Genomic DNA, 14,018 nt, shown 5'->3' with positions numbered 1-14,018 from the left:
CCCTACTGCCGCACATTTATGGACACATTCTCTTGCTCTAGAACAATTGTATTACACAGATGTGAAAACGAGATCAGAGCTGAATTCCAAAACTAAAATGGTAAATATATAAATAAGGTGTAAACTCAGGGAAAAAAAAACAAAACAGAGGGTGTGGAGTTGAGCCCTAAATTGCTTCTTTGATAAAAGGAAAGAAGCTATTCCAGTTTTCACTAGCAAAGGATTTAATATGAGGTAAGCAAGCAGCTCCCATTCTGTCTTGTAAGGGAAAGAACACCGAAATCATGTAAAATTTGACCGTACATGAGATTCAGTCAGAAAATTCAGCAAGTATCTCAGACTCGTGTCTGATTTTGTAGGACTTTAAGTTTACCAAGGAATTCAAAGCAGTATTCTAAGGAATTCCAATTTACCAGGAATTGGCATTGGAGATGCAAACAGGAATTTAACCTAGAAGTTGCTCAGATAAAACTGACAAGAAAAGATCACCTATGTGGTTTGTCTAATACTTAAAGAATTCTGAAAAGAAGACAGCATTTGACTTTTCTTTTTTTTTTTTTGCTTTGACACAGTAAGAAAAGCAATTTACCCTATTATTCTGTGTGTTAATCAGTGCCTAAGGTAGAGCCTTTTGGTTGAAATAGACATTTAGTAGTATTTAGTTCTATTTAACTGGATTAAATGTTTTTACTTACAGTGACAATGTAAAACTTTCTGTAAGTTGGAGTGACGCACTGGTCAGTATATGTTATGCCCCTCCCTTTGAAGGCTATGGATGTCTTAAAATTCATGTTCTCAGATCCTCATTCACTGATGCAAACATGGAATATGCCTTTCATTACTTAACAATTGGACACAGCACTAGGGCTATAACTTGTGTAGTGATTTTGCATTAAATGCACCACGAAGAAAATCAGAATTAATGATTTTTTCTTCTTTTTGACATGGAAGTTCCTGTGGTTATTGCCAGGGATAAACTTAGCCTGAATTCTTCAATAAGTATACATTTGTGGTATTTCTTTTGTATTGATTTCTGGACTGAGAAATGACTTAACTGCTGGTTACCCCTTTTATTTGCAGTCATATTTTTTAACAATTAAGTTTGTATCATAGGGAAATATTGACATTTGTGTATGATTTAACAAACAAGATCAGATTCATACATTTTATGCAAAGCTGTGAAATTAAATGACTATTTAATTTTCAGTGATGTGAAAGGGTTTGAAACAAGTGTAAGAGCTGAAGTGCTGAATAAACTCTAGAGAAATGGCTGTATGATCTTGGTTCTTTGGATGAACACTGTATAGATTGCCACAGATGCTTAAGTAGTTAATGTAAAAGGTTTTGGTTAGGAGACTGTGTAGTTCTGCTAAACTAAACTCTTTGCAACTCTTGCTGCTATCAATCAAATATTGCGAATGCATTATAAGTATCGGAACAAATGAAAAGGTCCATATGCAAAGGTTTTTGCCAATTGCATAAACCTTATGCCAGAACTGAAGCCAGTTAAGGGTTTTTCTTGGTATTTCAGATTCGGTGGAGAAGTAAGGGGGACAGCTATGACAAGATGATGATCTTGTCAAGTGCTTCTTTGAGTGACTTTATCCAACATGAGACTAAACAATATACTAAATACACACATAGCACTTAGAGAATCAAATCTCAAATAACAACTTTCTGCTATTTGAGACGAAATTTGAAACTTGGTCTAGTGCCTAGATAAAGGTAAACATCATAAAAAAAAAATCTTTAACATTTAATAGCTAATAAGAACATATAAACTGAACTTATGGAGAAACTGTACTTATTTGGTTTTGGTAGTAAACACTTTTTGCAGAGATGCTTCTTGATGAAATTTTGATCAATGGTTTGTTCCCAGTCACCTCATTAAAATTATCATTATTACTACAGATTCCCTTAACCAAAAGGTTGAAAAATTATGAAATCCGTGGAAACATGAGAACTAGCAGTAGAGGAGACCTGTTTGCAGTCTAAATTTAGTGGGTTTTAGAAGCTAAATCCTCCTAGACTCTCTGTGTGATCCATGGAGAAAAAAGTGGAACCTCTCTCTCTCTGTTGTTAAAGAGGTAACTCAAGAAGATTAACCTCACTAAACTAAGGTTAGCCTTTATGAACTCTCCCCAGACTTTCTTAGTGTGGTAAGAAAGGACAAAATTCTTCCAAAGACTGACTTATTTTCAGAGAACTTTCTCAATGAGTACTACCAGGGCCAACATCTAACTTATGTATCAGTTATTTGATTATATAGTGATACCGTTCCAGAAACCAGAGCTGAATTTTTTTTTTACAGAGGTATACCAGAATCTCTCTCTGTAGTCCTGGTTGCCTGAGCACTGACCATGCAGATCTGACTAAAGCACATCTTAGCTTTTTTCCAGGATAGCTTTCCTGGGAAAAGATTGAAGAATATACTCAAATCTTCCATGGATACAGAATTTGGATGTGAATGGGGCATGTAGCCAGACCAAGGAACTTAAAAACTCTCAGATCTTGCTGTGTGAACATAGCCAAGATGACCAGCATTTCTTTGCAAGGATTTGTATGGCTGTCACTGACACCACAGGCTGTGTGTGTCCACGGCTGCTTTTCAGCTGCTTCTCCTGGGCTTGTAACATTAACATTCCTTTCAATCAGGGACAGAGAGAGGAGCTAATGATTCATAGCTCTTACAGGTATGGAGTAAAAAATTGAGTGCCGTACCATTTCTTGTAATTACGTTGATAGGTTTGACAGATCTAGAGACTTTAATGACATCTTAAAATCACACTTCCTGAAATAAACAAGAAGCTGTTAACTAAAGGGAAATGAAAGAAGCAAAACATAATTCCCTGTATATGTTTCCTATAATATCCTGATTTTCTGATGATTATAAACCTGTTGGGTCTTATGTTGCCCACAGCTGGTTATAGTCCCAAGATCAACACATAATTCTGATTATCTTAGTGAAAAAAAATGTAGTAAAAATCTGTAATGATTCTCCACAAAGCAGCGGACAAAGGGAGCATTAGGCTGGATACCAGAAAAGCCCATCTTCTATGGGATTCACTCGTGTATGTATGGAAGTACGTGCTAGATCATTCTCCATTCTCTGAGGAATGTCAGCAGAACTCCATTGTACCAGGTGTTTAAATTCAGCTCCTTCTTTTCTATGCAAGTGATGCTTCAGAAGGTTCACCAAGAGACCAAAGCAGGTTGTTTAACAGAAAAAATGGTGGGTTTTTAATTCATGAAATTGATTGCCATGGTTTCAAATAAGTATTGCCATCTAACTTCGGCTTTAGATATCAGAATGACTGAAAGTGTCTAAGGAAGTAAGAAAGCTATTTCTTTATTGGAATTCATGTGTATTGTTAGTCAAACTGGTACCCATTTATTGGAAAAGAAAAGCATATATTTTCAAAGGAGAAGAAACTATAAAAGAATATAGCATTTGCTCCTCAGAGAAAACTACATTTGCTTTCCTTTCTCATGGTGGTAATAGTCCTTAGGAAATAACATGAGCAAGAATGAATGATTGCCCATTAAATTCAACTTGTATGAACATGAAAAAAACCCCACCTCTTTTTTGATTAATTTAGAAACTAAATTCCTGTGATAAGACTAGACTATTTCAAGCAAAAGTTCCCCCCTCCCACACTATCACTTCTGTAAGTCTCCTGTGATTTGTCCTTTCAGTCTTTTCAACATTCTCCGTTCTCAGCTTTGTTTTGTAGTATTAGTGGTGTGGTGGACCTTTCTAGGCATTAAAATTCAAACGAACATAGCATTCTTCCCACTTGGCTTCATGACTGTTGAACCCAGTGCTTTTGAGACTAGGGAAACATTAATTAAGAAGAGTTGTGTCTAAGTTTAGCCACTTGTGTAACTGTGGCCAGGCTCTCTTTGTTTGCTTCTCTTAAGATGAACTAGCACACAGGAACCTGAGTGGCAGAAGTTCTGCTGAAGAGATGTGGCTAGATAAAAGGCGGCAACAAACTGCTCTTCACTGGTGAATCATGGAAGAGAAAAAGCTCTCCAAGAAGTAGCCAGTGCTGGCTGGAGTTCAATGTGACCAAGGAAAAAAGCAGATGCTCTATTTTAGGATTTGTGCAGTTTTCTCTCCTAAAAAAAACCCCCCAAAACCTTTAAGAAATGCTCCTTGCTAGTCTACCTCACGAAGAAAAGGAGTGGTAGAAACATTTTACTTCCTCTAAAGTCAATACTTTTCTTTTTGTGTGGTAAGCAGCTGGGGCATCTCTTCAGAAGCTGTAAAGAATTTCCTTTTACGGCTAGAAATTTGGGCAGAATAGACTATATAAAGGAAATTTTTTTCTTCTACTTCTAGCTATAGATATAGCCTTGTGGTTGCAGAGTACAGAGTTTCCACAGGAAGTAACTCAATTATTTCTATCTTCATTTCCACCCACAACTCCCAAGGAATAGTCAGAAGCTTTGACCTTGAATCTGAACCAGGAGTACCACCTCAGCCAAAAGGTATTCTTCATATTTGGAGTCTCTAGCAAAATACAAATGATGGAAGAGAAACCTTCCCTCACAGCTATTTCCTGTGCAAGTTAACGGCAAACATTGCCTTTGATTATACTTTACATAAAGGAACTGGAATATAAGAATAGAATGATTAAAATGCAATTTAAATGTACATCCTCTTCACAAGAAAGAAAAAAAAATACTGGATTTTTACTTCTGCAAGTTATGTGGCATCCTTCAAAAGTCCCACAAAATAGAGCAACATTTTTAACCTCCAATAGTATGTTGCATTCTTTAGTACGTTTGATATGAGGATCTCAAGTTTTTTTACCAAAGTTACTGGACTTACTTTTCTATAGTTCTAGGTTTTAGATTAAACACTAACGAAGAAGAGAAAGGAGGCTAAACAGGTTGATTTGCTGCCTCATGCATCAGAAGTAGTCAGGTAGAGGACACACATCACTTAGCACCCAAGGGCCACATATCAACTTCGTAAAATTCCTGTTGAATCTTGCAGCTGTGATCTGTTGATTGCAACAGTGCAAGACTTTCCTAAACCAGGGTGGTCATTCATCAGTAAAAGCTTCCACAGTCTTCCATGCAAAACAAGGTAGACCTTTATGATGTCAACAGTTAAATTATTTCGAGTGAAAACTCAGAAAGTAAGAAAACAACAAAGAAAACTAGAGAGAAAGTCTTTACTGAGAGCAGATAAAACTCAAGATTTCAAGGGTAAAGATCTTCAGAACTTCAGAAACCCACCCTGGTATTTTAAAAAAAAGGATGATCTAGCTTAGGGAATATAGAGATTTGAAACAGATTATGCAAGCTGAGAATAACTGAGATTGAAAACAGAAAGAGTTATTGCAGGTGATTAGTGTTTCATCGGTCCTCTTACCTTGAAGAATACACGGTACACATAACAGAAAGTCTAATTGCTTGGCAGTAACCACCACTCTTGTAGTAAGCAAGTATGATAGTTCTCTGAATAAGCAGCACATGTTTTGCGGGGAGAAGAGTGACTGGGAAAATGCCTAAGATAAATGCACAGTAAAACCAAAACTTGCTATGCTATTCTAAGGATGTAGTATGTTGTATCATTGGGTTTTTGGTGCAAAAACATGAGAGGGAGATTAAAGTCTTCCTTTACATTCCTTCCAGCCACAAAGAGAGAGTATTTTTAGGACACTCAAATAGCCCCTTATATGTAACTCAGATGCTGATAAATTGGATGGATTTTGGTGTTCAAATGAATACATAAAGATTTTGTAGGAAAATGTAAGTTTCTTTATGAGAGATTCCATTATTTTTAATATTGTCTTCAGCGCCAGAATACTAAGTTAAACAGCGTCCTAGAGTAGATGCTCATTAACAATACCTGAAGTGTTAAATACAGAAAAGAAGGTTTCTTTAGTGAATTACTTTGCATACATGAAACTAAGGCTCCCGATTTCAAAGGTAAAGTTTCATAGGAAGTTCCAAGAAGGAAGTGAAAATGTTTGTAGATAGTACGTTGAGGAAAACAGGATTTTCTGTAAATTAAAGATGCAAGCATCTGGATTTTCCAAATGATGTTTTCCTTGCAAGCAAGGAGAAAAATGTTAAAAGCAATAAGCCTGTGCATAGAATAGAATAGGAACCGGGTGGGTGAGATCAGAAAAACAGAGCTGATAGTTTAGAAGACAAGAATTATAAGGATAAAATGAGGATTATAAAAGTAAAAAAAAACCCCAAAACTAGACATCACAAAGAATATAAAAATAAATAGAATAAACCCCTCTTCAGTTAATTTCTTGGCTTTATAGCCTAACCACCCATATTTCCTTTTCTTAGTTATATTCTGTTTTGGAAAGGTAACTGAGGCCATGAAGGAAGGGTAACTTCAGAACTTTAGGCAAGCACATGTTATTATTAAAAGTAAACACTAGTTTCAGAGTCTCTAAAAGAACAATTTCTTGCATGTTTTCAATAAATGTTTTAATGAATGAATTCAGAATGAATATATTCCTAGCTAAATTTTCATTATCTTTATGTAATTTGAGTAGCAAATAGCTGAAAATTAGAAATAGATTTCTATTATTTATGAGTTGCGTACTTCTTGATCTTGACAGCACTTGTAAGAAGGTACTAAAGGAGTTACTGATGCAGCTACTCCAGCTTTGCACAATCTAAAACACAGCAAAGGAATAATATTGTGATGTTCAGTTACAAACAGTAGGTCTTGCTCCAAAAATTTGAGTGCTAGTATATCCGTATTATTGCAGACTTAATTTTATCTGTTGTCTGTACCGGTGTTAATCTTCATTACCTCACCATGCATGAATTGTATTTAACTCATGAAGCATGTGGATACTTGGGTGTGGTAAATTTCTGCTTGCTGCCTTTCAGCTTTTCTTTTTTCAAATCAGATGTTGAAGCCTAGTATGTTTTTAATGTGATACAATGTGCACTTGAACTGTTTGTGAGAAGTCTGACATAACAGGTACATGCAGTTCTGCCTCCTCAATTTGTTTAATTTCAGCGTCAGGTCAGCAGAAAGCAATAATGCAGCAGGTGGCATAGCAGCATCTGGGAAGTGATTAAAAACAATAACATGTCTGAAAAGGAAAATTTATCAGAAGCTCAGAGAGGCTGAACACAGGCACAGTTTTATTCTTTAATGAGATTCATGGTTACTGAATCTTGAGCATCTTCAAGACAGAGGATACTAGTCGTGCTTGGCAGCCTGGTCTGATCATTTCTAAGCTTGCTTAGAGCGGTTGAAAATTCCAATGGGTTACATGGAAAAGTTTAGTGGTTGAATGAAATAAAGAGTTAACTTACTGAAGTAAAAGCCTCTGTCTCCACACACGAACTGAAGAGCATCAACCAGCTCAGCACCACAGAGTGTTTCTGGGCCAGCAGCAGCAGAACTGGTTAAGGTAAGCAAACACAGGCCAAGGTAGAAGAAATGAATGTAGGACACAGTGTTCATCTTCACCTGCCAAGGAAGTAAAAGCAGTGTCAGAATTTCCCAACAGATTCCTGAAGAAAATGACTCCTGCACCCTTGTGAGTTGGAATGCATATGTACTGTGCTGTGTCAGACAATAAACACAGTACCAGGGAATGCCTCACCATAATTTTGCAACTGCCTACGTACTCTAGTACACGTGTTTTAAAAACTAATTACTTTGCCTGGTGAATATCTTCATTCACATTCATACTTAGTTAGAGAATGTTGTAGTAGCTATGATTTACGGTTGCTTTTGCAAAACAAGGATATGGAAGAGTGCAATAGACAGGCAAAGGGAAGCCCTAAATAATAAGGTAAGGAAGACTAGACAGCTTGAATTATTTTGTCTGAGACCAGATAGGCTAAGAGGGAATATGACTGTTGCCTGCCAATATACTGCGGGAGATGGAGGTAGCATATGACAGAGAAGAACTGTTGAAAGTACAGCACTGGCACAAGAATAAATGGCTGTAAACTGGATGGAAAGAAATTTGGCCCAGCAGGAAAATGGTTCATAATTGGTTCCATGGTTCTCCAGCCACTTTAAAAGGGGAAATACCAGGACAAAACAAAAGAAGTTTCAAGGTAGAGCTTGCCAAAGTTACAGAGAGTTGATGTGGGACCCTCCATAGCAGGGGACCGCATTCAATGACTTACAGTCCTCTGTTACTAGCAACTTAACATTTGGAAGCATTCAGTAAATTAAGAGGAGCTCTAGTGGAAGTGTTAAGGGTTTGTCTTTTGACTCGATGGAAGCAGCTATACTTTTGCTGACCTCCTTTATATCCTCTTAGTCAGGTGTTGCTATGAGGTATATACAGAGGTGATCATTTACATCTGGTTAAAAACTCTCTTTTTCCTGGACTTAAAATTGAGGAAAGGGCGATTCTCAATGGGTGTAAATTTGCACATTTGCAGTTATCCATTTCCTTTTAAATCAATTTGTATCAACCAAAGATCTTACCCAGCGTGTCAAAGAAGATAGCTTTTTTTTTTTAATATTAGAAAAAGCCATTTATATTTAGCTGCAGGACAGTAAGGAATGTGCTTGATGTGTATTCTGAACTGACTTCCATCACTTGACAAAAATGCTAGTTTTGAAAGGTGTAAATGTGCAATTAATTTCATTCTCTTTCAGGGTTAACATCAGTATTGCAGTCAGGTAAGAAGTTACAGATCTTTCCTTCATGTACTGTTAACCTTGGCTTAGAAATGCTTTGTATTAGCAGAGTAGGGCAAAGTAATTGGAGTAAAACAATCAATCTTCCCTAAAGTTTCTTTCAGGCTTTCAGGGACAATTTTTTTTTTTTTTTAACTGAACTTTTGAAAAACCAGTGAAATTATCTATTGTCTGCTCAGATGGGATCTGATCCAGTGGGAGCCTTTTTCAGTCAATAATTTTTTAAGAATTCTTATTTTCTTGGCAAGGGATCTTAGCACCTTGCTGGATGAGTCCCCTATTTCAGTCAAAATTGAATAAGAAACAAATCTATAAATAAGTCAGAATTTATTCCCCTTTTTCCCCTGATATTTCCACTGTGGAAATAATGAACAAATCTAAATCACATGATATATCATAAAAAGAAAGAATAATTATTTTCCCATTCACAAGAATCTTTAGCCAACTTTGCCATGCAAAAACGAACAAGATTTAATATACGGACATCAATGGCAGATGGACAAAGATCAGATTATAAATGCATGATGATAACACAAGGCGTTATTTCATGTAATAATTCCATATCCTAACAACTCAATTTCTTTTTCGCTTGTCATTTTCTTTTTTTTTATTTTTAAGATAAGTGTGATGCACCTGTGGTTTAAGATGGTTCTCAGTTGTGAAGAGGTAAAGCAGAAATCTGTTTAGCATATTACCTCAGAAGGCTGAAAGACACTACAAATACAAGAATGTTGTGTATTTAACAATTTGTTCTTGTATAATATTTGGGCCAGAAATAAACACAAATCTTAGACGCTTAACAATTTTGTATTTTTCAAGACTTTTCAGCTGGATTGCATTTTCAGATAAGTATCAGCACTGAACTACAACAAAACAGATTATCTACTGTTTTTCCTTTAGTGGAAGCCAAAAAGGCTGCACAGTATAAACCACAGAGAATTTCTAACTTTATCTCCAAATTTAAAAACAGTCAAGAACTTTCAAACAAGTAAAATCTTTGGGGAAAAGAAACAGACTCACATGTTTCTAGGGCACAATCAATTATTTGTTAAATTAAGTGCTGTTTCATCAAAACTGATTCCAAAACATAGTCTAAAACTTTAACTTTACTTCATTATTTTAATTAAACATAACATTAGTTGATTCAATATGTTTGTGATAGAATCAAAGTTCCCTTTTATGTCTGAAGGGAATATTCTTAAGAAAAATACAAAGTTGTATTCCAATATTGCCTCAGGTTCTTTACAACCAGACAGGATGCTTGCAATGTCCCCAGTTTGACTAGAAAGTTGAGAGTTTAAAAGAAAACTCATTGGCATGTGGGTGGGGTTTGCTGAAGCATCTAATTACATTTGGAAATTGAATACAGGTTCAGGATGAGCCTGGTTAAGCACTTCTTTCAGTTGCATAGAATGACTGGCCGTATTTTCACAGCTGGAATTTCCTTTTTTTTTTTCTTCAGTAAAAAAAACGGCTTTTGCTGCATTCCTCCTTTAATAGTCCAGAAGAGTGGCATCACAGAGGAATGTTATACACGGACTCCCTACACCTCTTTTACTTCTTGGTTCTTCTAAATAAGTCCTCTTCGTCTAACAAGCTGTCAGTTGGCACAAGTTGTTTGTAAGAATTCATCACATGCTTGTTCATTTTAATAACATATAAGGGCATCTATAATAATTACAAATATCTTGAAGGGGGCAACATTCTTATGACAGGTGTATGCTATAGAAAAAAACCCCAAGAGTTATATTCAAAATTACGTTTTGTTACATAGAGGTTGGATCTGATTATCAAGCCATAGTAGCAGTATGTAGTTAGTATGTAATAACAGTATTTGCTAGTAATTATTATATAAATAAAGCATATATGCTCTAAAATGGATCAAGGCTTAAATACTGCTAACTTTGATTAAAGAATCTGGGCTACATCCTAACCTAAACCAGTATGTTCCATTGATTCCAAGGAAGCTTGGCAGGATACACTAGCTGAGGAACTAACACATTACTTTTATGTCTCTTAGAGCCTTGCTCAATACTTAAAAATAATCATCTTTGTCTTTCTGGTATATTGGAAGGGATACCCATTTATACATTGAGAGAGTGGTTTCTTCCACTGCAATTACAGACCTGTTCTTTTGAATCACATCAGGGAATGAGGCATGTGTGTTTTATGTGTAAGACACTCTAAAAAAACAGTAATTAGGCCCTGAAAAATTAAAACAGGAGAATTCTGCCAACTGCAAAAATGTCCTTGCAAAATATTAGAGAAAAAAGTTCTTAAGGATATAAATTTGCTGATAATGGAAAGCTGAACTAGGGCCAACTGACAGAAACAGAGGTCAGTGCACCTACTGAAGGCAAATTTACTTAAAGGCAGTTTATATTAATGTGCAGAAATTATAAGGTCGTAACACAAAACTTCACATGCAAAACTTTCCTGAAGCAACCCTTCCTACAAGGGAAAACTTGGAGATGAACAAGCAGGGGAATTTCCATTTTCTTTATGTACAATTGCTTAAGCTACGCAAATATGCAAGGTCAGCAAGAGTCGCAGCTGGTTTCTAATGTAGAAAACAAACTGAACTTCACATTTACTTTTGATTTATGAAAGCAACAAAACAAGTAAATGCTACAACGCTGCCAGAAAATTTCTGCAGTGACAACATCCCTTCAAAGTTTCCCTGTGAAAGCATGAACATTTTATCTATAATTTGTGTACAACAAAACTACAGAAACTTAACATGTGAATAATACCTTTTTTCCTATAAAATCCTGCACCTGCAGAAAATAGCTAAAAGTTCTTGTTTTCAGAAGCATTAATTAACAGTACAGGCAATGATGTAACTGGACCCTTTAATAATGACATAACTGAAATATTGCAAAGTTCTCTGAATAGAAGTGAGATTTAAGACATGTATCTGCAATAGTTTACCCTTACAGTTATCTATGTAATTGCAACTATTACATACAGCCATTTTCCAGATCACATAAAATTGCATGTTCAGCAATTTATAAATAATTCTCAGTTCTAAAATAATGATATTGAAAAGTGCACAATACTCTTCAAACCAGAAGCAGACAATACACAGCAAAATAAAACTAAAAAATATTTGAAATAGTAATAAAGATTTACCTTCAAGAAATCACAAAAGCAGCACTTAACTAATTGTGTTGAAAGACTGTTGATTTTTTCCATTGCTTCTTAAAAGTGCAAAGTCTGGAAATGAATTTGTTAGCAGTAATGATGAGAAAAAAGAAATCCAGAGAGATGTGAGATGTTGAGAGCAATGTCACATTTCAATATTGAGGACTTTATTCCATTGCGCAGGCTCTATCTGCTCTGATTTTAGCAGTGACAGTGAGATTTAGCAAACAGAAGAGGGATTTAGAGAAAATCCTCACATTTATCTACATTACACAGACACTGTAGACAGGAAACAGCTGGGGGAGCATTTGCCTTCTCTCTCTCTCCCTCTTCTGGCAAAGTTACCGAGTAAGGACTTTTTTGGGCATGGTGACAAATAACATCATACCTTTGCGTTTTAAAACTAGAGCACAGAAGCATATTTTTTTCCCTTTAAAAGAATGTGAATTAGTGACTGAGGGGTTAGCAGACAAAAAAAGCTTGTGCTGCCACGAAAAATAAGAAAATGTATCCTGGTTAACTTTCAGATAGCTATCTGTGCATTTGTATTTATGTGTCTTTGTGTGTCTGCATTTCAAATACACAAAAACTTACATATGTAAGGGCAATGTCTGTGTATATGCATACCTTTGTATATGTGTACACATTTTATTTAAGCAGAGAGGCATGGGTATCTTATCTGTATAGTACAGAAAGACAAGCAATCAGATATCTACTTTTTTCTTCATGCGTCCTTACGTTATAACACTTGGCACGCCTATATGCTGAGTAACAATTAAAACCTCCAACTCTCTGTTCTATTAACCCTAAAATAGCAGCTTGTAGTTTGCTAAAAATAACAAGATTGTTGAGCGCTGCGTGTAAACAGGAAAAAATAACTTTGTGATCTTTTAGCAACCACACAGGAGAAGTCATACCATTTCTTAGATTTTACAACACTATGGATACAGTAACACAAGTAGTCCAGTTGTGGGGGGGTTCCATAACGTTCGTCTTAAACATGCTGTTGTAATTAGAATGTGATTTCTCCCCTTTTTAGTAGCAAACCTCATAATTATTCCTGATAATATTTTAAACTACTTTGGGAAAGAGATAATCCGAGTTTATTAGTTCCACAATACCTATCTTTTGCCTTTTTATTTTTCCTCAATTATGAGTATATTATAAATAACACCAGCTGGCCAGCAACATGCTCTCACGGGTTATGATGTCATTCAAATCCCTCAACTGTGTTAGTGGCTTGCAATGTGCTCCAAGCCAGCTGTTTTTCTATTTATGATGTATGCTTGCATTTCAATATTTAGCTATTGAGTATGAAGTTGTGATGCTGTTTTATAGATACAATTAGTACTTGTTACCCTTCGGTTTTGGAAGATGACATTTAAAAGTAGAGGATTAAACAACCTCATCGCTCTAAAGACCAAATACATGTTACAAACAGTGCATGATTTCCATAAAAGCTGTTTCAGAGCACCGTTTTTGTCCCCTTCCCCTTACACTTAAGTGAGAGCTGCATGCTGGAGTGCTAGCTGCACTTCATTATTGAAAATAACAATCGAGATCATGCTAGCCCAAGTCCATTCTCAGTTTTCAGATCCACCTTGAACTATATGGTGCTTGCCAGGCAGAAAGGACACGATTAGTTATTTCTGTCCTCTGTGAATGGCTAATACTCTGCTCTGTGCAGTTTTAAATGGTGTTTGGTTAGCTAAGCTGATTAATCTTGGGAAGGGATTTCTTCTAATGTGGCATAATGGCAGAACCAGCGGGGGCTTTGAGGTAAGTTGGTTTAGTTCAGGTAATACCAGTATTGCAAGTATTCTAATGCACATTTGTACTGCAGGTACTGTGTTTTATATTCTGGTCTGTTTTATTCTTCTCACATGTCTTGACCTTACTGCAACTCATAGCGCATGTATCACTTATTTCACCAGCCTAATAGAAGAACATGGGGAAACAAATTATCAAAGCTTTGATATTCTTCATTTATTACTTTTACAGCACTACAGATGGGTGCACATGCTTCTGCCTTTCTCTTCCTAAATAACAGAAGGAATCCACTCATTCACCACTTCCCCAATGCTTGAACTTCAAACCCTGGTTTCACTCCTCACCGCTTGCTTTCTCCTAGGTTTCACCAGGCTTTCCTTGGTCATGAGAGCAGCAGGCAGTGGAAGATGCAACTTCCAGCTTTCAAGGTAGCTAGAGAATC

At 36.1% G+C, this 14,018-nt stretch overlaps 1 protein-coding gene across 1 annotated transcript in view; it reads right to left on the bottom strand.

Annotated features, from left to right (window-relative positions):
- Positions 1–12,103, bottom strand: part of IGF1 (insulin-like growth factor 1 (somatomedin C)) — a 45,983-nt gene extending 33,880 nt beyond the window's left edge. The window contains exons 1-2 of the mRNA XM_010143008.1: positions 11,795–12,103; positions 7,312–7,468 (exon numbers count right to left, since the gene is read on the bottom strand). Coding sequence (XP_010141310.1) covers positions 7,312–7,468; positions 11,795–11,857 — 220 coding nt within the window. The 5' untranslated portion in view covers positions 11,858–12,103. The remainder of the gene's footprint in view (positions 1–7,311; positions 7,469–11,794) is intronic.
- Between the last annotated feature and the right edge of the window lie 1,915 nt (positions 12,104–14,018).

This window comes from Buceros rhinoceros, unplaced genomic scaffold (assembly GCF_000710305.1).
Source record: "Buceros rhinoceros silvestris isolate BGI_N320 unplaced genomic scaffold, ASM71030v1 scaffold32759, whole genome shotgun sequence".
NCBI lineage: Eukaryota > Metazoa > Chordata > Aves > Bucerotiformes > Bucerotidae > Buceros > Buceros rhinoceros.
Note: the sequence above shows the minus strand (reverse complement) of the source record. Positions and strands in the feature narration are given on the sequence as shown.